The sequence below is a fragment of the Cololabis saira genome, chromosome 4 (assembly GCF_033807715.1).
Source record: "Cololabis saira isolate AMF1-May2022 chromosome 4, fColSai1.1, whole genome shotgun sequence".
Taxonomy (NCBI): Eukaryota; Metazoa; Chordata; class Actinopteri; order Beloniformes; family Belonidae; genus Cololabis; species Cololabis saira.
The window spans coordinates 29,514,365-29,538,591 of NC_084590.1; the positions used below are offsets into that span (position 1 = coordinate 29,514,365).

Sequence of the window (24,227 nt, forward strand, 5' to 3'; positions counted from 1 at the left end):
AGGGAATTAAGTATAAGATAAGTACAGACTTGTTCCCAGTAATGGAATGTCAAAGAAAATAAACAAAAGGATGGGTACATTGAGTATTATTTTGAAAAACACTTAAGTTACCTTTTTTAACATATGTGTGTGTGTACAGATACATGCATGTATGTAAGTGTTAGCATGTGTCGTGAACATGTGGATATGTGCTTGTATATATGTATGTACATGTATGGATATATGTGTAGGTACATTATAAGCAGATAGGTTGTACATGTATGCTTTGTTAGCTATTATTCATTTGTTCTATTTCATACAAGGAAAATGTGTCAAACATGTCAGACAAAAGAACATTTTGAAATGTAAGAAGTGGGGGCATTCACAAGCCGAGGCTTCAGCCCTGACCCTTTGGTTGTGACCTAAGTGTTCATGCTTGGTGGTGACCAAGACATTTTTTTTCATTCATTCATTCATTCAATTATTAAAAAAGCACAGCTCGAGTTGAAACCTGCATCACAGGGTGCTGAGCATGTGTCCAGCCAGGAGCTGCACGACCGAAGGGATGGATGGACTGGTGGGGAAGGAGGGAGCAAACAGCTCCAGGAAGGGCTGATGAGAGATTTTAAGAGATTTAAAAGAAGCAAGGTGGAGATTCTCCAAAAGATCTGTACCATGCAATTTAATGGCCCTAATCCTCTCCGCGGACTGCAAAATTGGAATTAAGGAAAAAGATGGAGCATCTCAGATCTTCTGCAGCAGAAAAACAACTGTAATCTCCTTTAATGACCTTGGCCCGAAGTAAAAAAGAAATAAAAAAAAAAAGAAGCTCCAAACATGTTTGCTGAAGGCAGGCAGACGTCCACCCAGCCCTGATTTCGCAGCGCTGTATCAGCAGCAGTGAGGGGCAGGTGTCATCCTCCTCCTCCTGCTCTGCGTGTCTCTGTGGACGCAGCACCCCGGGGACACCCCGGCTTTCATCTCTGCAGCAGCTGCATCTCTGCAGCAGCTGCCCGCAGAGCCAGAACTGAGCAAACATGAGGCCGGAGGCCTGCCAAATCAATCGCACGTTCTCCTAGGATGTTTCAAAAAAGTGGAAAAATAATATTGAGCGTCTAAAAGGAACATGGCAACAAAGCGCGTTCACCTGCTTCCAGCGTTTCATCTAAATTCACTTCAAATGACGCGCAGAAACCTCCTTAGTTATCCAAACCACTTCAAATGGTTCAATTTTAACCCCTTTGCAGGGGAAGTGACTGTATTTGAACACTTTAGTAGAACCACATAGCCAATGATTATTACACTAAAAAAAGTTACAATGTTAATAAAAGGTCCTTCAATATTCCCCAATAACCCCCGGAGTCCAAATGTTAACATTTCAAGTATTTTTTGGTTGCCCTATGAAGAGTTAACATGGTCTAATTTTTCCAGATAATTTAGCCTCTTCAAGTGTCTGCATGTCACCATCAAAGTCAGTAAATGGAAAAACAATGTGTAAAGAAAAATGTTTTTGGTCAGTGCCTTTTGATGACATTATTTAACTAGTTCATTAGTACTTGGATACCCTTCACAGTGTTATCAACTTAAATCGCATTATGGAAACAGATGTGTTACAAGCTTGGAATATTTCACTGAAGCAAAGAGAAAATATTCCAATTAATTAATTTTACAAGATAGTGACATCCTGTACGAAATGGACAGCAATACACATATGATGAACTATACAGAGTGAGAAATTATTGCAAAGTATTTTTTTCTGTGTTACTTTATTCAGATCAAGATACAGTAGTACAGCATCCCAACTGTGAAGAGAATTCAAAATAAAAATAGTTTTTGTGATACAAGACAATCAACAATCAAGGTTTATTCAAGAGAACAGAATGAGAAGAGGGGGGGAGGAACAGCAGGAGTAGTTCAGAGAAAAACAAAAGTTTCTTTTATAAACACAAGACACACATTTCTTCAACCCGCCCGTAACCACCCCAGCTCCCACCCCATAATAAAACATTATGCAGCTACACATGCCCCGAGTCCCGCATCCCACTTTCTTTTGAAAGCATGCACTTGTTTTGTGTCATGTTGAGATTTTTAAGCAAAGATCCAGAGAGGCAACTGTGAGGCAACTCGCTGATCTTAAGCTTTCAGACCTCATGTTCACTGGACAAAGACTTAATGGAAAACTGGCTGGCACAAGGGGCTGTGGTTCCGTTCAAGCTACGATAGCTGACGTCAATTTAGTTCTATCACATTAACAAATTAAGTCTTTATAAAGAAAGGGGGCAGGCAAACACCGTTTACCTACGCATAGTGAAGGGATAAACCAGGTCTCAAATCCATTGGACATGTTAAGAGCAATGCTGAGCACATATTGCAGAAAATAACTTGCAACAACTTCTCCTCCTAGCTTATAAACAAAGATTTGGAGGATAATTATGAGCAAGACGTTAAAACTGGGCTGGTCCCTGTTACAGTGGGCCAAGACAATCCATTTATTTGACAAATTCAATCCGTTTTGCTGCACAGAACAAGGTTCTAGTAGAAGGTTGTTCAGAAAGTAATCTATTTGAGATTAAAAAGTACATGCAATCATCAAGAAGGATCACTGGATTACATGCAGAAGTAGACACCCTGTTATTTCTATGTCAGCACTTAGTACATTACAGTCCTGAAAAGCGTTTAGAAGAACAGAACAGGTTTGGTCTGGTGAAAGAGGAGAAAAAAAAAAAAAAGCTTTCAAGACCTTCAAGGACCTTTCAATCAGTTCTTGGAAGAGCCACACCAGTGTCTCTGGGAAAAGAGCACTGTCAAAGGGCTGATTCAGGAGGACACTCAGAAAAATAAACAGCTTGTTGCACCATCTGCAGCTAAAGATTTCCATCTAGCACTGGGAGGAAAAAAAAAAAAGGCAAAAGAAAAAAGAAAGTGCAGCAGCAGAGAGCTAGAATGTAACTACGGCTGCCTGAAGCACAACGGTGGACCAGGAAGGTGAGGGAGGAATGTGTGAGGGGTTCTTGTTAGAGACGACTAGTACAGTAGCACACCAGTCCACATTCATCACTTAATTCAATTTCATCACACCCTGCCTGTGTAAAAGCACCCATTTACAGCAAAGAGGAGCCTGTACTCTGCCTGGATGTGGACTACCACTGGACAGTGTAAAAAACAAAAAAAAGGGGGGTGGAGGGGGAAAAAAAAACAATAAAACAATTGCTAACAGCTTCTCTATACATTAACCAGTTGTTCCTGAACATCAATAAATATCTTGTAAAAGTGTTTATGCTTTTGCTTCTGGGGGGGTTTCTGGTTTACTGATGTTGGGTTGGTTACGCTAGGGCCAGAACTGTGGAGGGGAGAAAAAAAGAAAGGGCTTTTATTAGGTATACAAAACACAACTCATGCTGTTAAAAGATCCCACACAATGACAGAGGAGGGAAGTGCTCACCACTAATGGCCTCCTGGGCAAAGTACTTGACATCCATGTCTGTGTCGGAGGCCAGCTTCTCCAGCACTGGCTTCACTTCCGTTTGAAGGGCACTGAAGACACAAAGGACACATTTTTAACGCCGGTTGTTGACTTTGGAGTGACGATTGCGGTTCTGCTGAGAGAAAACAGACATACTTGCTGTCCAGGACCGGGCCGATCTTCTGAAGAGACTTGGCCACGTTGAAGCGTACGTTGGCCACCTGGTCATTGGACATCTTCAGGACCACTGGCAGCATCTGCTTCGTTGTAATGTCCTGGCCACATGCCTCTGATAGAGCCTAAGATCCAGAACAGAGAGTAGGTGGTGATCATGAACGCTCCAATACGGCACAGACAAGCAGAACAACATGGCAGAAAAATGTTCTCTCACATTGATGCAGAACAGAGTGGTCATCCTGTGGAGGTAATTGGGGTCGTTGGCCATGCCGAGCACTTTGGGGACGATCGTGTTCTGAGCCCACTCAGCTCCAAACTTCTCCACAAGCTTCATCAGGTTACAGGTGGCTGCCTCACGGATGGCATATACTAGAAAAAAATAAAAAGACCATATAAAAGATCAAGAAAGTGTTCAAAAATAGTCTTTTTGTCTTTCCACCAAGTCTTATTACAGATGTATTATTGTTTAATAGCACCCACGTGTTGCATTAATTCAACCCCAGAAAGCATTCTTCGTGTGAAACAGGTTTGTGTTTTGATTTTAGCTTACTTGTTAAAACAAGAGCTCACAAGCACAGCAGGTACATTACTGATGACACTCCTGAGTGGAATGAAGCCAAAACATGTTCAATGTAATGCTACATTTAATACAAGTAGTAGTGATGCACCGAAATGAAAATGTGTGGCCGAAACCGAAAATAATAAAAACACTTGGCCGAATACCGAATAATACCGAACTATGGTTCTTTGCAGTTTTTCATCTATTTTTGCCAATTTTTTCACCATTGCATAAATAAAATAAATGTGCAGTGAAATACCCGCCAGTCACAATCTTACTGTACTTATTGTATTTTTTCCTCATCATCCTTTTTCATTTTCTCCCGTTCAAATCCAGTTAATCGGGTTGCGGTGGGGTTGATCTCCAAAATGTGAAGCCTTGTATAATAATTGTAAAAATCTGGTTTATTTTCTTGGAGGATCTCGTCAAACATTTCAGACAGTGAGAGTACGCCACCGCATCGGTAGTACGGGCCCTTTTCTCTGTGCGTCACGTGACCGTCTCCATCACCAAGCGGCTTTTCCAAATCCAACTCAGGCATTTCTCGTGTCCTCTGCTTTTTCCCCACGTCCAAGTAATGATCTGACATGCTGACATGTTTGCTGCTTAACACTGCACCCCCTCACTCCACGCTGTTCGATGTTTGATTGCGTCACACGCCGTTATTAATTGTTGTTTTTTTCCCGCACTTATTCCACCGAAAACCGAAAGTGTTTTTTTTGCTATTTTCGGCTGAACAATTTCGGTTACCAAACATTCGTTGCATCACTAACAAGTAGTTTTTATGGACAATCTCCTAGATGATTGGATGGATAGATACTTTGTCATTGAGCCAGCGTCCCGACAACGAAATACAATTCCAGTGCAGCCCATCCAAGAGAACAGAAAAAACAAAACTAAGGACAACATATGACATGGGTAGACAGGTCCCCGAGGCTGCAGCCACAGTTGGCGCTGCCCTTATTAGCTGAGAAAGGATGACTTTGGGAAAGAGGAGGGGGGAAAAAAGACATTACACATTGTGTAAAAACACAGTATGAAGGTGCAAAAAAACCCCCACCTCAGCACAGAGAAAAGCAACATACTAGCATATGTGGAGGGGGTGAGGGTGGGGTTTCCAGCACAGGCTACCTAAGTTCTCAGCAAAGAGAAGCTGTAAACAAATCTACAGCTCACCATGTTTATGAAAAATACAGAAGGAAGGGGGAAAGAAGGGAGAACTGCCCTACGAGTGTCATTGCCACATCTCTAGACCCTGATTTATGGTGTCTGTCAACATGATGTAAAGGGAAAGCCGCCACTTTTATGCCGTCTTGTACCTTTTGAAATTTTGCGTTTAAGGGTGCTGCAGTAGTGCAAAGCAATTCACAGTTAAAACACTAGGTGTTGTCAGTTTTGAAAGGATCTGTCGTGAAATAGCGTGAGACTCGTTGGTTCAGTGTCTACCTTAAGGTTTCTTTCTGGTCACAGATGGCAACCGAGAGAAATGACATTGTGGGGGGTTGAACAATGTGAAACAGTTAATGTTTTAATTGCAAATGTTGCACCGTAAACCAAAGAGGTGTTGTGTGAGGAGGTGGTCTGTACTCCCTGTGCATGAGCCTAGCAGAAGGGAGAATCTGGAAAGTGAGTGGTCTGTGTCCAGAACTGAAAAAGATGTCATACCTGCCTTGACCTGAAATTTTCTAACATCAGCATTTTTCAGCTTTTCTTTAAATCTCCACTTTCATTTTAAAAATCGCTCTGGATGCACAGAGCGATTACACAAACAGGATTTTTACAGTTTAAAAACAAACAAATTTGGTCAACCTGAATGCTGTGCAAGTAAAACCATAAGAGAAACCAATTGACCTGATTCACTCAAGCATGAATCTCTCATTACAGTAACGTGGCTGAACATTGTGACAAAAACACAATAAGCAAAGAGATGAATATCAGATATCCTTGAGCCAAACTTAAAATCTAAATACTTAGCCACACAAACGATTAATTAAATTAGACACTTTGCTTCTACATTACAAAACAGCAACAAAACACAAGATGCAAGATGCTGTTCGGCCACACTCAAAATATTTGTTGGTTACATAAGTCCTGAATGCAGCACAGCTGAGACACTAGTCAGGGGAAGTCTCCCAGACTGATGACTGCATGTTGCAAAACAGTAAAGTGGAACGTGACACTGAAGACATCTTGTAAGCGCAGAACTACCTGACCACTGAAGCGGGACAATGTGTGATCATATTTAGTACACGCATGTGACCAAAGAGCACATTAGCCTTGTTTTGCCTTTACTGTGACACCTCATTAATACTGATTACAGATGCAGGGATTCTGTCAGACGATGGATTACATCCTTAACTACCAAGACATGGCTATGTCTTAAAAGACATTTTACTCTAAGGAATTATGTACTAAGTAGATCCCACAAAAGAAAATCCCATGCAGTGATGCTTCAAATAAGAACATTGCTATAAGAAGGCTGTAACTTTTCAAATGTGAATGCTTCTCAGATGCACAACCCAACAAAGCAGCACAGACAATCTTCAGAATCACGAGTTTCCAGGTGGCCTCATGGAGCATCACCTCTTCAGACACTGACCAAATATGAAATATGAGCACAATCCCAACACTGCTTTGTTATGGCAATGAGCAACGGCCAGAAATGTATTCAGACTAGGGCTGTTCGATTAATCGATTTTAAATCGTAATCGCAATTATGTGATTAGAACGATGTTAAAACGTGAAAATCGTAAAATCGATTTTTTTTTTACCTTGTCTGCACACATATTAATGATTGATGGAAATACCTCTCAATACCTGCGACAAGTGCCCCATGGGAGAGGCTCTTTAGGGGGCGTTGTAACATGCCACCGGGCATCCCAAGCCAGATGCCGTAGACCGGCTCGTGTTCCTTGCAAAAAACTTGCAAATGTAATGACTGACATTACACACCTCTACCTCCTTCATGGGTTGCATTATTATTTAGCATGCAAAGACCCAGTTTAGTTTAATTAGAAAATGTCTTGTTTTATTTAATTGGAAATATAACTTACTGTATGTTTGCAAGTGCTGATTTGCTGATATTTTTTTTCAGAGATAAAACTTTATATTTTATTATATTTTTTAAAACTTATTTTACAGAGTTTAGCACTTTATTCATTCATTTTTGGTTTAATAAGAGCAAAGTTTGCACTTAAAGCCCAATGGGGCAAATGTTCAATAAAAAAACTGCATATTTGAAATCATTTCTTTGCCTTTTGTCAATTCACAAAATAATCGTAAATCGGATTTTGAGAGAAAAATCGAACAGCCCTAATTCAGACTGTCAGTAAAGTTTTGATAAAGTTTAGAAATGTAACTTTACTTCATTTTAGGTATACTTCTATAGCCACATAGGAATAAAGACTGTCCTGCTATAGTTTTACTACCGGTATATCAATTATCTGCAACACCAAGCAAGTAATAAAACCATAGAGAAAAAAATCAGATAGAAATGTGGTCAATCCACAAGTAAAGAGGAAAAAACAGATCAAGTTCAATATATCATTTCAGTCGCATGTAGTAGATTAATACACTGCCAAAAACATCCATATTTCAGAAAAATTGAAATGCCAAAGCCAGAAATTGTAAAATTAATATTTGCTTCATGAAACACTTAAATGATAAGAGAACCGTCTTTGTAAGAAACATTCTGGTCTGATTCCTGCAGTCCTGTCTGTCTTTGAACGGCTTACGTAAGGGTGGCACAGCCCTAACCCGAGCCATTCACACACACAAACCCACACCAACAGCATTCCAATGATGTAACCCAGCTGGCTCTTTGTCCTCATCGCTGAGTTTGTGCCTCTCTAATTGGAAACCTCAATGTCAAGAGAACACTATACAAACAGAGAAACATTTATGCAGATTTTAGTTTATAAAATACAGCATAGTATGTTGTAACATAGCCTTCCCTCAACTCTTTCAGCATTTGAATATGGGCGATGGTCACACAGAACTGCTCAAACGGCAGGGAAAAGAGGAGCCCTAGACAGAAATTAACTCAAAATAAAGTGGCTCAACTTTTACATCCATAAACAACGTAATGACTCTACAGCATTAACTCTAGCCATTTGTCTTAAGACGGGGATTTTTCTTTTTTTTTAAGGAACAGAAAGTATGAAGACAACAATTAGCTTGGCCATTCTTTAGTGATTTAGATGAAAACACACCGCCTACCTCTGCATTATAGTCCTTGCTACTACACCGGGCCCTGCAGAGATTTACAAAGTCCTCCATTACAATGTACGAGGCAGCAGAGCTACAGACTGCCACATGTCGTCCCTGCTACGACCTGCAATTTTCTCTGTTCTGCATTTCTCAGCTTTCCTTTAACCTCAGGCTCTCCATCGTGTAATGACATACTGTGTGGTAAGAGACGTTCTCCTGCCGACTTGCCGGTGAGTATGAAAACCGATATATAAAAAAACAAAAGCTCAGGGAATTCAGATGTTACAAATGAGATATAGAAAAAGAAAGTGTGTGTTAATTATGAAGTTGTCACTTTTGCCGTTTTCAGATAACTGTAGGAAAACCTCGATCCAAAAAGGGCCTTACCGTGGTCAATCAGCCAGGCCATGCAAAGGGTGTTGAGCTTCTCATCAAAAAATTCAACTCCCTGTAGAAACAAGGACACAGTTGAAAGAGAACAAATCCTAATATCCAGTCATATCAGTTGCTGCATTATATTTGTCTTCATGTTGTTATATTTTCTGTTCTTAATCAAGATCCTAATAGTAGTGGGCGACCGATAATCGATTTCGATATTCATAATCGGTACCCCCCCCCCCCCCCAAAAATCGAAAAATGATTGATTTTTTTAATATTTGCACTTAAAAAAACAACCTGTGTAGCCATTTTCACAACCTGTACTGTTTGGTTGTTTGTCATGTGTACTAGTTAGCTTACTGTTACTACCTCCAAGTAGGCACTTGCTGTGGTTTGGGTCTGGGAATTGGGAGTATTGTGCCTGACTGTTCTAAAATTGAGGCTGTTATTCCTCTTAATTTGTTATTTTTTATAGGCAGCTTTTTTATTTTATGTAAAGAGAAAATTCACTTAATGTTATTTTTAATAACTGAAATGCTGCTTGTTTTGTTTGATGTTCCATAATTTGCACTTTTGATGTGTGAGCCGTGCGAAGTGAATATTGCTGTCCTTCCTAGTTAAAGCAATAAATTGCTCACCATTCATTTAAATGAATTCTTGTATTGAAATTTGTTTTCTCCCAAAAAGGTAAAAAAGGGTAATAATCGTATTGGCTGATATCGGCTATTGGTCTTTTTGATTTCCCCCTAATCGGTGATCGAAATAATCGAAAAAAAGGCTGATCGGTCGGACACTACCTAATAGCACAAGATTTCAAACATGTATAACGTTCAGCTTGGTTTTCTACATCCTGGGACTCACCAGCTGTCCTGCCAGCAAGGGCATGTACTCGATGATGGCAAGGCGGACCCTCCACTTTGCGTCCTCAGCGAGCTCCACAATGGCAGGCAGCAGCGACTGGGAGAGCTGGCGAATGCCGATCACCTCGTTCACACAGTCTAGGTTGGAGATGATATTGAGACGCACCTCTGGGCACTGAAAGTAAAAGAAACATTAATATGAACAAATACATTTTAGAGTAGCACCATGACAATGAAACAAGAATTCATAAGTTTTACTTATAATCTACAATGCCATGCCACTTATGCTACTCTATGCAAACTACATTTACAAGTCTATTACTCGAGAATAAGAACCAAGGTTCATACGAGAATCAAATGAAAACTGACGACACTAAAACCTACAGTCAGCCTGGTAACATGTAGGCCAGGGGTCAGTAACCCGCGGCTCCAGAGCCACATGCGGCTCTTTAGCGCCTCCCTAGTGGCTCCTGGAGCTTTTTCAAAAATGTTTGACCTTTTTTTTTTCCTTTCTTCTTTTTTCTCTTTTTTCCTTTTTTTCTTCTTTTTTTCTTTTTCCTTTTTCCTCTTTTTCTTCCTTTTTAATCTTGACATTTCGACTTTTTTCTCAACATTTCGATGTTTTTTTTCAACATTTAGAATTTTTCATGAAATTTTGACTATTTCCTTGACATTTCAACTTTTTTTCTCAATATTTCGACTTTTTTCTAGAAATTTTTGACTTTTTACTCAACATTTCGACTTGTTTCTCAAGATTGTACTTAAACATTAATCTTGACATTTCTACTTTTCTCTCAACATTTCGATTTTTTTCTCAACATTTAGACTTTTTTCCTCGACATTTCGACTTTTTTTTTAGAAGTGCATAATAAAAAAAAAAATCTTCCCCCACTAATATTGAAACATGCAGCATTTGCCTTCATTCTAAGGCTTATACAAGACTTTTCATTTTTTGCGGCTCCAGACATATTTGTTTTTGATCCAATATGGCTCTTTCAACATTTTGGGTTGCCGACCCCTGATGCAGGCAAAGCTACCAGGCAAAGCACAGCAAAAAGCTGAAATACTGCTACAAAGGTTGTAAATGCACATGACATCTATGGAACGCATACCACCTTCCTCTCTTAAAATAAATGTTCCTAAAAAACCTTGAAAGGAAGTCTGCAAATCAAAACTATCAGTTTGGAGTGGAATCTAATTAGACACTCTTGGTCTTACTTGTACTTTGAAAAATGGGCCATCTTTAAATAGGACTAAAGGAAATAAAGAGTAAGAACATACAGTCTAAGCCTTAAACAAAACAAAAAAAGAAAAATGAATCCACACATTTGTGTTTAACATACCAACCACACCTGATGAGTGTGAAAAGGTATGCCACAATCATGAAATAATTTAAGAAACGCATGTGCATGCCCCTACATAATCCAGAAATCCGTTAGCTGGTCGCTAACTAGTAGCTTAATGCAGACTGAGACTGCTGCTAGATCATTTTGCCCCTAAAACAGATTCATGAACAAGTGTTACTGATAAAGAGTTCAGTTACATTACCAAACTTCTGCTACATGATCACAAAACAAGATAATCTACAATTAGTTTTTCTATAAATCTAAATAAAAATGCATTGAACAGCAACCTATCTGATCAAACCTCAAACAACTTTCCAAAATTCCTCCCTCCAGACACAGCTAGGTCTCCACAATTAGAAAAGTCTCATTTTAGCCGCCAACTGCATGAATCATCCTCCCACCCATTCAGGTGGCAGTCAGGTACATCTGGTGGCTGTGCTGAGGGGGCTTGTCTCAGACATGCAGAAAGCTGTTGATCTAACGCAGATGCTTGACATTAGGGCTGCACGATTCTGGACAAAATGAGAATCACGATTTTTTTGCTTAGAATTGAGATCACGATTCTCTCACGATTTTTTTTCCAATATAAAATTTATTGCACTTATTACTTTAACTTTGCAACAGCTGAACAAAAATATAATAACAATAAACATCTCTTGTCTTCTTTACACAAACCTTTGAATAATTTAAACAATAATAACAATTTTGAACAATATTTGTTCCTCCCTGAGTTGAACACCCTTTCAGAAAGGGGACTTGTAACAGATCCTGTAGTTCTGAGGCAACAAATTATTCCTCTGGCTGGGATGAACCCCCCATTGCCTTTTGCTGCTATTAAGAAGCTGCCGATACAAAAGGTAAACGTTACAAAAAATATGATGGTGCCTGATAAAAGACTGGCATCAACTTTGTAACAGCTGACATTGAACATAAAAACAATAATCAAAAAAAAAAAAAAAAAAATTTAAATCGTCGTCATTTGGAAATGAGATTCCGTTCAAGCATGAATCGAGATCGCGATTTTTTAACGATTAATCGTGCAACCCTACTTGACATGAAGCTTTTGTTATGAATGTTTCAAATTAAAACACAACCTCGCCAGTTTTCAAACCCACTCGTCAAAACCACAATTACAAATCTCCATTTCATTTACCTCATCTTTTAGCTGAGCCAGGAAGAGCGGCAGCAAGTGCTCTATTGTGTTGTCCTTTCCCAGGATGGTCGAAAGGCCCATAATAACTGAGGCGAGGGCCGACTTCACATGCTGGTTGGTGTCTGAAACAAGTTCCTGGTAAGGGACGAGACACATCAGAGACAGAAAGATCAGCACAAACAAACATTTAAGATGGACAGTACGTAAATAAACATCTAGACTACTGCTATGGGTCATATTTACAACACAGTATGAAGAGGAAGGCTGTAATTGACTTGTGTGTAAATACACAATGAGGAGAGCGTAATAACTGCGGGTGGAAAAATCTGATGATACAGACTAGGGCTGTACTGTTGAGAACATTTACCCAGCTCTGATTATGGACACTACATTACTCCATTCCCTGGACTCCAACAGTACATCTCTACTCCCTATTTGTAAACTAAAAGCTAAAAAAACAACCTAAAATCCCATTAATACTTCAAAAAGACAGAACAGGAGAACCCCAGCCTAACTTTTTCCATTCTTAGCACCGATCAGCCCAACAAAATTTTTATGTGCCTGTTAAATCATTTTTCATTATTTTCCTACTAATGCATTTCTGAAAAAAACTCAGAATACAACAGCGTAAGGAAACACATAACTACCCCTCCACTACAAATGAATAATCTGAGTGATATGAAAAAAAAGAAGTCATCTTTATAAAAAAGGACACCACAAACACCAAATTCATGAATCCCCCAAATTGTGGAAAAGTGGAACTGCAGTTTGGGGTTTCTGTAAATTATCTGTTCATTCAGTAAAAATACCCAAGATGAAAATATATATACCGTATGTATTGTGCTGTGTAAATGTACAACTCTTCACTCAAACCGTTTCTGTGAACAGTGATGTAGACTTAAAAGTGACCAGTGAAGTTACTGAATGGCAGATCTTTCAGCCCACTGTGGACGAACACCAATTACATTGTTATTTCAGTGCATTCCTTCTTCACAAATGCTGCAGGCAGAAATGTTGTAGTTCATGCATCTGTCATGGCAAGTCTGTCATGCTGTGGTGCTTTATGGGTTTTTGGTCAAGTTAGCAAACTGGTTTTTCCTGCAAACGATCCAGCACAGAGAACGCGCAGCATGAAATAGATCGCTGTATACGTGACCTTAAGTTTTAGCATTTCATGTTGAAAGGAGTCATTCTTTTCCTTCCTTTTACCATGTCCTACCTTGCACTGACATTAAAAAAAGTTTCGTGCTGTGTTAAACTTTTGTTGATTATAGGGGGGGGGGGGGGGGGGGGGGGGTAAAAAATAAAAAAAAAGGTTCAATAATCCATGGGAAAGACTAGTGACAAGAGGCCGATTCATACAAAATTTTTCTCAGCCTGCATTAGTCATGGAGCGAGGGTCACGTTAGCTCTGTGTTATTCACATGACGCATGTGTGCATGCACACATTTGTACAGTTACCTTCATTGGGATATTGCATTAGCTTCCATTTCTTGTGTACAGCTCAACCCAATGTCTCGGACCTTAACAATTACTGGTTTATACTCAACCCTAATTTTGACCTGACCTTAAATTACACCTTAGCTCAAGCTTTAACCAGGACACCAGAAATAACATTCCACCTCATTAGGTGGAATGAGCTTGTTACCCACGAGGCTAGTGATTGTACCAAAAAAGGTGCCAATGAGATTAAAAAAAAAAAAAAAAAAACAAGACAAACATAGTAAACCCTTGCTTTGTTACATTCTACCACTGCAGTGGATATATGACATCAGGAGACATATTTCCAAGTGGCATTGGTATGCCTAGCCGCACGCTATTCCAAAGGGCAGACAAGAACCAGGAGTCATGGGATGGGGAGCTCACAACCAGTCCCCATGTGCACCCTGTCAACAAAACTGTTCAACTCCTACAATCGCCAGGAGTGTCTCGGTCTTTTGGATTTATTATTAACTACCTTTAGTTTTGTTGAATATTTATTAAAATGTTAACTGCAGTTGTGACAGTTGCTTGGTATTGCTTGTGGTTGGCCTATCAATACTGCAACGTTGTTTGAAAAGCAGGAATCAGTGGAATCCCATAAATGTGCTGCTAGTAAAAAATTAAGCCAATACTACTTGCAAACTCAATTAAAACTCAAGAATTATGGAGCATTAGGTGAATAATTGTCGGAATATGAGCTTTATGCTTTTGACACAAAACATTTGACCTATGCAGCTATAAATCAAATTGTCTGTACTGGGACTTGTATATGCAGATCATGTTCCCCTTCACAAGCATGATGTTTTGTTTTCCATGAATGCATGACTTCTTCTACCTGTACAACCCTGTGTCACTGCTGACGTGTTGACAGGATAAACAGAGGAGGAGTTCTTTTTTTTTTTTTAGAAGTTAACAAGGATTGGTAGCTTTTGCAAACACTGGACTATAGATCCAGGAATTCTACGCTTCCAGTACTTCCAAGTTAATTTACTGATAATGCCAACTGGCGATGAAAAACCTTTTTTTTTTTTAAATTAAGCACTACATCTGAGCTTACTCTTTTTCAAACGCAACAGTGCCACCTGCTGTTCATCTAGCGAACACCAGCATACCACCATCATCTTCCCCATTGTCAACAACCTTGCAAGGAGATTCACAACATTTTGTGCATCTACAGTTGGTCAAGTCAGATGAACAACAATATGATTTGAGCATGTGGGTCTATTTGATGGTTCACTCTACTTAGAAGGATCAAGACCGGTTGTTATAGACTAATGTGATGAGCTCCATTGCTTGTACACACGTGTAAGCCTCAAAGTTACTTAGTAATCATTAGTGATGCACCGAAATGAAAATTTGTAGCCGAAACCGAAAATAATAATAAACACTTGGCCGAATACCAAAAAATACCAAACATTTATTTTGCCAATTTTTTCACCATTGCATAAATCAAATAAATGTGCAGTGAAATACCTGCCAGTCACAATTTGTCTAACTGTACTTGTTTTATTTTTTTCTCATAATTCTTTTTCATTTTCTCCCGTTCAAATCCAATTAATCGGGTCGCGGTGGGGGCGGTTGATCTCCGAAATTTGAAGCCTTGTATAATAATTGTAAAAATCTGGTTTATTTTCTTGGAGGATCTCATCATATCAGACATTGAGGGTTCTCCACCGCATCGGTAGTACAGGCCCTTTTCTCTGCGCTCTCTCCTCGATCTCCTGCGCTGTGCGTACCGCGACCGTCCTCGTCACCAAGCGGCTTTCCCAAATCCAACTCAGCCTGGATAATTTCTCGTGTCCTCTGCTTTTTCCCCACATCCAAGTAATGAGCTGACATGTTTGCTGCGTTTAACACCGCTCGCCCCTCACTCCACGCTGTTCGCTGTTTGATTGAGTCATCACATGCCGTTATCAATTGTTCGTTTTTTTCCCCACTTATTCCACCCAACGTGGTTTTTTTTTGCTATTTTCGGCCGAACAATTTTGGTTACCGAACATTCGGTGCATCACTAGTAATCATGCAAATTACAAATTCTTCAGATAATAAAATAAAAGCAGTTAATAAATTAATTATTAGAATAAATTAAATTTGGATTCAGGTGGAGAAATACGATAATAAAAATCAATCCACCCATCGCTTTTTGAATTCTCTTACTAATATACAGAAAAAGAAACCATACTTATCACAAAAGTTCTAAGGAAGACGTACACTTAACTACCTATCTTGCAGGGGAGATCAAGAGACACACAAGTTGTAAAAATCTGAAGTATATGATACAGACTATAAAAAGATAAGCGTCTTCATAGCACATGCTTAACAACCAATAGCAATTCAAGGTGTCTTGTTAAAGTCGGGGTGAAATGCCAGAGAAACGTCATACTATGGCAGACAGAAAAGTATATTTTTTACCTTGACGCACGGCAAGATGTGAGTCATGATGATTTGCTCACGATTGTCCTCTGGGAGATTCTCACAGAATTCTAATCAAATGGAAACAACCATGAAAATATAGAACAGACTTTACAATAACCTGAAACAAGTCATAACCTATTCAAGTCATTTTTTTTCTGCTTGTCCTTCTTACCTTTGACTTTGTTGGCTGCAGCAGCACGTACTTCAGCTTCACAGTCTTTCAGAAGATTCTGGAAGGCCGGGACCAAGTCATTCTTTGTGATCTCCGGGCCAACTGCTTTTTGGAGCTATATTCAGAGGAAGATTGTTACAATATAAAATATAACATCTACAAACCCGTATGTGGAAAACAACAAAACCATTCGACAAGGACAATAAAAAATAAATAAAAACAGAAATTATTAGTGACTTTTGCTTGTGTATATGTACTGAATGAATTTCAAATATTCAGTCAGGTAATGTAATGCACTCAGGACTTTAGCACATATAAAAGTGTCCAGACCATAAAAGTCCAGCACTGGTGCTACAATATAAATGTAAAGTTCAAATGAGAGCAGTGGCACTCATTAACAAAATTCAGTCATCTCTCAAACACGAGGTTCAGAATTATTCCAGTAAATCTTGCTATGCAGAGGAAAAGCACATGATCTCCTCTGAAGCAGATCCAAGGATGTGGAAAGGGTGATTGCAGGTCATTCAGACAAAACTGAGCATAAGGCCATTGCAGTGACTCAGCCATGATTAGGATTTGAACGTTCAAGAGCGTGATATTTTGTTATAACACAGACCTTTTGTGCCTTACTAATCATGACACTGCATTACTAGAACATGCCATAAAACAGATGTAACTCACTCTTTGCGTGTGTCGTTACAACAAAATAACATTTTTTTTACTCTGTATAGGCCTTACACATTCAATTAGCTTTCAATTATTTAACATTCAATTAGTAGCATTTAATCATGGCAATTGCTTAAACCACTCTAGATAACGCTGATACAGCTAACACAATTGTCTTCATTCACATGTATGAAGGCCCCTGGGTGAAACTTACATGGATACCTCCTACTTTTTTCACCCTAGTTGATGGAATTAACCAAAGAATTCAGTTTGCGACTCTTTACATTATTTCGCAGATCAGCGTTGTCTTCTGCACTGGACAAACATGTGCACCATTTTATTTAAAATGTCTAAAAACACAGTACTATGTTACCATCCAATAAATTGTTGTTCTATATGTAAACAATTAAATGAGTGGACAAAAACAAAAACAGCACCAGAGGTTCCAAAACAAGAGGGAAAAGGACCTCTTTGGCAAATAAATATCAACTACATTTTGTAATTGTGACACTATTGTGACACTATCCTTACTGCGGTGATGCTATGACGTGTTTGACTCAAGCTTAAAAATAAAGACATTATGGGGCAGCTGGGTGGCGCAGTGGTTAAAGCAAGCTGGTCCATGTACTGAGGCTACAGTCCTCCTGCAGCGTCGCAGGTTAGAGTCCCGGCCTGTGACCCTTCGCTGCATGTCGGCCCCATTCTCTGATCCCTGCCCCCTTCCTCTCTGCACTTTGAATAAAGGCCACTAGAGCCAAAAAAATATTAAAAATAAATAAACCAGTTATCTCATCAACCATAATGGCATAGTTCAACTAGGGAAAGCTTTAAGCATACACAAGCCTCTAGTAAGATGTGCACCAACACATGCAGGGTCTCAGACTAAGTTTTTCCATTCAGAGCAATACAAATTTGAGAAGTACTGACAGACATTAAGGGCACCCATATCAATTTCACCATAAAGCCCCTTTCACAGAGAGGGCGCAAAGCGCAGACCGCCGCCGGCGATCCCATTCATTGTGTATGTGTTACCGCGGCGCAAGAGCGGACTGCTCTGCCGCCAGGCTCAGCGGCGTTTGCGCCGCGCCTGCCTGCCTGAATTGAACATTTTTTAATTTCACTGTGCCGCGCTGTGACGACATCTCGACGCGTCCAATAGGAGAGAAGGGAGAAGAGAGAAAGTTGTGTCCAAAAGGAGAGAAGGTGGTGGAAGCTCTGTGCACTACCCGCCGGTGGGCGCGGCGCAAACCACGCTCTATGTGAAAGCAGCTTAACACCTTCACCAATTTTCCATTGAAATAATTTGGTTTACAAACTGGCAATTTACAGAAAATAAAACTTCAATTTTAATAAAAATGTAGGGAGCATCGCTTCATGAGGAAAAACTTCAGGTTTCTTTTTCTTTAAATACATAATGTTATGAAAGCATTCTATTAGGGAAACATGATATCATGGTTAAAAAATTGCAATGATGATATTACTTAAATACTTCAGTATATTGAGTCTGCGTCCTTATGCTTTGCAGCTAAAACTGACTGCAACTGCCCATGCAAGCATCTAAAATGGCATCTTGGGCAGTGAGGCTTCACTTGACTGGGCAAATATATTATTGACATTTAAAGTGTAAACACATTGCTTCTGAAAATTAACAGACCACCATTTACTGAGATATTTTCTTTTTTTTTTGCAACACTGATATTGCACATGTTGATACTGCAAAAACAATAAACGCATTGTGCAACGCTACATAGAGTGCAAACAGTACCTAAATGTCCATCACATTCTTCTCTTTAAAGAAGACAATTCAGCATTTCTGAAAGCTAAATCTATTAATAAACAACACATTCATCAATGTAATGCAGTTGAATGCTAAAACTAGGCAAATGACAAGTACCAGTACCAGGATCTATGAGCTGCACACAAGTTATTTCAGAGTCAGATTCATTTGCACTCTGCTTTTTATAAGCAATTGCATGTGAACCATGCATCTGGTGAACAGCAGCTCTCCCTTAACAATGTGGTTGATTGTACTAAATATAATTTTATTCTTGTTAGCAGATTAGTTAAATCCTGCCTTTCAAATGTGGTTAGTAGACATCTTGCAGTTCATTACTGCATCTGTTTCTGCATGGTTTGTGACACACTGTCATTATGCTTCACAAGTGTTTAATGTTTTTAGTTTGTGGTTGAGTCAACCTGTTTTCCCCACAAATGGTGGCAAAGACAGAAACAGTATGTAAAATACAAGGTGTTACCCTTTCTGCAATACATTTAACGTATCAATGCTTTGTTTTTATATGAAAGAGGAAAGTTAATTTTCCAATCTCCACCTCAGTCAAACGGGTAAGTATACAGCCTGACTCTTGTTCCATTCAAGTGTTTCATAATATATAACCTTTAAATTAAAAAAGTAATTAAACCACCACAGGCCATTTTTCCAGTCACATTGATAAGCTCAGTTATAAAATGTCCAAAAGCAGCAAATACAGTCTTGGTTTAATATGTGTGATTCTAAACTGCCACCTGAAGAGTCTCCATGTCACAGATCATCAAAACAGCTCTCAAAGATCTTTCACGCATCTTTGATCCAAGTAGCAATTTATTCATGCGTTTAATTTGAGGCACTGCTACCAAGTGTCTAAACATTTGAACTGAATTATATAGTTATTATAAACTAAGGAATATGTCTGCATTTTAAACTTTACTTCAATTGTCATCTGGTGAGTGTGTCCTAGAAATGTTTACAATTAAATTAGCAAACTTGATGCTAATTTCCAGACTACTTAAAAGAGGCTTTCAATATGACTTTTCTATTGTTGACTATAGACTTAATTTGGCATGATCTGTTTACCTCGGAGAACTTGTCAGCCACCATATAGCGGACCCTCCAGGACTTATCTTCTGCTGCCTGGCGCAGAGTGGGCATCACCAACGCCTCAAGGTCCTCCTGAGGCAGCAGGGTGGCAATGCTGACACAAGCCTCGACTGCGAGCAGCCGCACTGAGTCCTAATGGAGATGGTAAACGGGATTAGTTTGGTAATAACTGGAAATAAAAGCCAAACACACTTAGAAAAAATTGTTCAATAAATAAGTAAATAAATCTGTTTAGACTGCAAAGAAGAACAAGACTCATACCTGCTCATCTGAGGCCAAAGCAGTGAAGAGGGAGATGATGTCACTTTTTACATATTCTGGCTCCAGGACTTTAGCAAACTCCCCCAACTTGGATGCTGCAGCACGACGCACCATAGGAGTGTCATCTGAGCACAAGGTACGAAAATGCCTACGGATAGTCACAAAAATTAGAAATGGAACATGGTAAAATAGCTACTAATTAAATAAAGTCAATTAAAAATGGTTTTCCCCTCTTGAGAAGCCACTTACTGACGGATCTCAGCCTTGACAGTGCTGGAGACACGAGGATAACATACACTAAAGAGGCCGCAGGCTGATGTGCGAGAGGTGAACCAGTCACCACTAGCCAGCCGCTTCACCAAAGGCTCAAAGTGGACCTCCAGGTCAACTGGAGAGTGCTCCTGAGAGATCTTTCGCAGGGATTCAACAGCTTTGTCTCTGACCACAGTCTCTTCCACTGTTGCAAGACTCTCCAAGGGGGGCTGTTTAGGATGAAAGAATTACCGGTAAGTTAGACATGCTCACACCTCCGTACCAAATCAATAAAAATTTTAAAAGAGCCATGTCTATGAACTAAATATATTCATTATTTAGAATAAATATTTCACTGATTAATTAAACTCTCCTTAGTAGCTCATATTTACATAACTTTATTGCAACCCCCTAAAACTTACCAGGAGACAGTGGACGTACTCGGGCCCTCCAACCAACATTGTGAAATTGCCAAGCTGCTCAGCCAATGCCAAAAGCACCTCATCTTCATCGTAGATGGTGTCTAAGGGGATAGCATAGATTGTTTTAAACACCTCCAAGAGTATGCATACACATTTAGTGCTTCTCTATAATTTAAAAAGTTAGACAACACCATCACCTGTAAGGAAAGGGAGGAGTTCGGTGCGAGTCCTCTCAACACCAAGGGCGAGAGCAATAGTGGAAAGCTTCTTGATGCTGTTAAGACGCAGCTGTAAACAAAAAGACCTCACTTAGTAATGCATTCACGGAAAAGTTTGCACACATCCAGAAAAGATAGATAGATAGATAGATAGATAGATAGATAGATAGATAGATAGATAGATAGATAGATAGATAGATAGATAGATAGATAGATAGATAGATAGCATTATCACTATGTACAACGAAATTAAAAGTGACACAGTGTCAAATTTTAAAAGGAGACTGAAGCAGGCTGTGGTTCAGAAGGAAGTCATGATCGGTCCTAGGTATATATTGTGATTATTTTTGCAAATTGTAAGTATATTATGAATTTAATAGTAAATATATTCTAAATAACTGTAGGCTATGAGTGTATATATAGTATAAGTATATTATGATATATATAGTATATTTATACTACTATAAATAGTGGTATAAGTATATTATAAATTATAAAGTCGTAGCAAACTATTCTGTTCAAAAGTGGATACAGATCTGGCGATAGTAGCAAATATTGTTACTTAAGATGTGGATGGTTTTGGTTGGTTACCTAATCTTTTATTTTTGTTTCAATATATTATTTTAGTAATTCTATTGAATGTTTTTCATCCTTTTTGAGTTGTATTATTGTTCTTTTGTATGTCTATGTGTGGACCCCAGGAAGAATAGTCTTCCCATGGTGAAGACTAATGGGGATCCTTATTAAATAAACACATCCACCCCTCCACACATACATCAACACACGGACATTACAAGAACTTTCATCAACATACAATCATTTTTTGTTATTGCACATTAGCTCCTGTTCTTGTTAAGAATGGTTATTGCTGTTGGGTAAAAGCTGTTTTGAGTCTGTTATTTGTCCTTGTTTTCATGACTATGGCTAAGCAACCTATCAGACGGGGTGGAATTAAGGTAGCTAATTGAAATGCCGACTATATTATTAACTGAGGGGACTCCTCTAATGGACAGCCATTAAATATCAGGTGCAGCTTTATGGTTCCGCGTTAAATCGACGGCGTAGCCTACGGCGTAGTGTACGCGGCGACGCGCAACGTACGCCGTAGCCTCTGCGTCGATTTAACGCGGAACCATAAATCAGCCTTAAGGTGAGCCATCCGGCGAGCATCCTACGAGCTAAACCAATGACCTGACTGGATTGCACCGTCAATTTAGTGCACATTTACGCTTATATTACCACAGAGTGACACGTTTGTTATTCACGATGATTCCAGGTGAACAATTAATGTTGGAAATTCCAACAAAAACAGTGAATTAGCCGGAGAGGGTGCGCCCCGACTGGCCTTAGTTAGCATATTTATGCTAACTGGCTTGTCGGGCGCCTGGATGAGTACATTAAATCGAATTGGATTTTGTTGTAGAGTATAATTTAAGCAATAGAGCACTAATCCAACCTGGACGTCCTCATTTCTCAGCTCGTCGATGAGGACGGCGATAGGGTAGAGAGAGTCGTCTCCATCGGCTCCTGCCATTTTGGATCCTGTTGCAGTTAGAATGGCGCTGCGGTGCGGCACTACGGGGTTTCTCCCTGAGAGCGGCAGGGGCCGGACCGCTGCGGCCTTCAGGAACCACCGAAAAAATAGGACAACTAAAAAAAGGAGTCTGCAACCATGAAGATTCTCATGTAAAAAGTTCTCCGTTATAGTCCATGGGCCAGACCAGATATCAGTACCACTCAAGGGGACCAAACTTACTTATGATTTTTTGAAAAGATCCATGTCTGTAGATGATATTTTGGTATGATAACCCTTCCTGAGTGGCAGCTGGATCATAGTTATCAGCTCATGAAGTCACCCACCCCCTTCAGGTTAATTGATGATTCTAAATTGGGTGTATTATACATTTCCTGAATCCTTATGGTCCTGTGAGTATTCCAGTTTTTGTATTTTGTGTCTCTGTTGTTCCTAGTTGACACAGGGCTAAAAGATAGTATATCATTTAGGCGAACATTGTGTAAAAATGTGTGTTGTTTATAGTTTAAAGGGCTGCAGTGACCTCTATGTTGGTCAGAAAGATTCACATCTTAGCTTCAATGAATGCTTAAAAGGTCCACTTTAAAATTATACCAAAGACAATATTGTGACACATTGACAGATATCCTGTACATGAGTCTAAACCAGGATATGCAGCAGAATCTAAAATGTAATTTTCTGAAGGGGGTGGGTAACTTCATGAGCTGATAACTATGATCCAGCTGCCACTCAGGAAGGGTTATCATACCAGAATATCATCTACAGACATGGACATTTTCAAAAATCATAAGTAAGTTTGGTCACCTTGAGTGGTACTGACAAGTGAAATTTTGGGCTCTGGCCCATGGACTATTATTGGAAACTTGTTTATAAACATAACTCTACTCCTTTGTTCAGAAAACTCAAAATTATTTCAGTATATGACATAAATATTCATCAGATATGTGTGTTTTTATACAAACATAGGGTTTTGCCTTTTTCTTTACCACTATCGTTTAGTAATTTTTTCACATATAATTCGCAAATACATTCATATAATACTAGACAGATTAATCATCTCCATCTTCCTTTTTATAAAACTAAACACGGCTAGTTTTCCCTCATATATCGCAGTACAGATGTACATCGTGTACAGATGTGGAACTTCAAATCTCACATTATCAAAAGCTCTGCTTCTCTAGAGATTTTTAAAAGAAATGTATCATCTCATTTAATTCACATTTAAAAAATGTCACACGTTTTCTTTGTTGATTTGTTTATTTGTTTTTGTTTATTTTTTGTGTGTTGATGATCTGTAACTATGTATTCTAACCTTCTTTGTTTTTTGTTTATAGTCTTCGTCTTGTTGTGTTTTTGATTTTTTGTAATTACTGTTTTACTTCCTAAATTGAGTGGAGGTCCGCTGCATAAGGCTTTTTGACCTCTCCTGTCACATTTGTTTTACTATTTTGATTGCAAGTGTTACTTTTATTGTGTGCAAACTAATAAAATAAAATAAATAAAATAAATAAAAATAAAACTTTACTCCACACACAGTCCCAATATGGAATAATAGGTTAAAAAAAAATCGTTCTTTTACAAAGAATGGATGGAGAAAGGTATCTGGTCCATTATGCATCTGTTGGATACTGGAGCTGATTTTTTTTAACATATGGTGCTTTCATTGCAAAATATCAGATCAGAAACAAAAGTTTCCCCCATTCTTACTGTCTGACCTCCCCTTAGATGCTGTTATGTTATGTTATGTTATGTTAAGGTACATCTACTCAGAACCTATTGTACACCTCTTTACACAGCTCACCTTGG

The 24,227-nt window shown here is 39.1% G+C and overlaps 1 protein-coding gene across 1 annotated transcript; it reads right to left on the reverse strand.

The window, feature by feature from the left end:
• Positions 1 to 1,726: 1,726 nt before the first annotated feature.
• Positions 1,727 to 22,451, reverse strand: ppp2r1bb (protein phosphatase 2, regulatory subunit A, beta b). Its single transcript, XM_061719359.1, has 15 exons — positions 22,344 to 22,451; positions 20,867 to 20,957; positions 20,670 to 20,770; positions 20,245 to 20,477; positions 19,996 to 20,143; positions 19,711 to 19,866; positions 16,194 to 16,308; positions 16,019 to 16,089; positions 12,125 to 12,259; positions 9,627 to 9,800; positions 8,775 to 8,835; positions 3,834 to 3,988; positions 3,599 to 3,741; positions 3,422 to 3,513; positions 1,727 to 3,319 (listed from the first exon to the last, which is right to left on the reverse strand). The coding sequence occupies exons 1-15, from the start codon at positions 22,419 to 22,421 to the stop codon at positions 3,303 to 3,305; spliced, it is 1,770 nt and encodes a 589-aa protein (XP_061575343.1). The 5' UTR covers positions 22,422 to 22,451; the 3' UTR covers positions 1,727 to 3,302.
• Between the last annotated feature and the right edge of the window lie 1,776 nt (positions 22,452 to 24,227).

Coding starts and splice junctions, on each gene's coding strand:
- ppp2r1bb (XM_061719359.1), bottom strand. CDS start 22,421: ATGGCAGGAGCCGATGGAGACGACTCTCTCTACCCTATCGCCGTCCTC. Junction 20,958..22,343: donor TGAGAAATGAGGACGTCCAG/GTTGGATTAGTG, acceptor TTTTGTTTACAG/CTGCGTCTTAACAGCATCAA. Junction 3,742..3,833: donor CCACTCTGTTCTGCATCAAT/GTGAGAGAACAT, acceptor TCTGGATCTTAG/GCTCTATCAGAGGCATGTGG.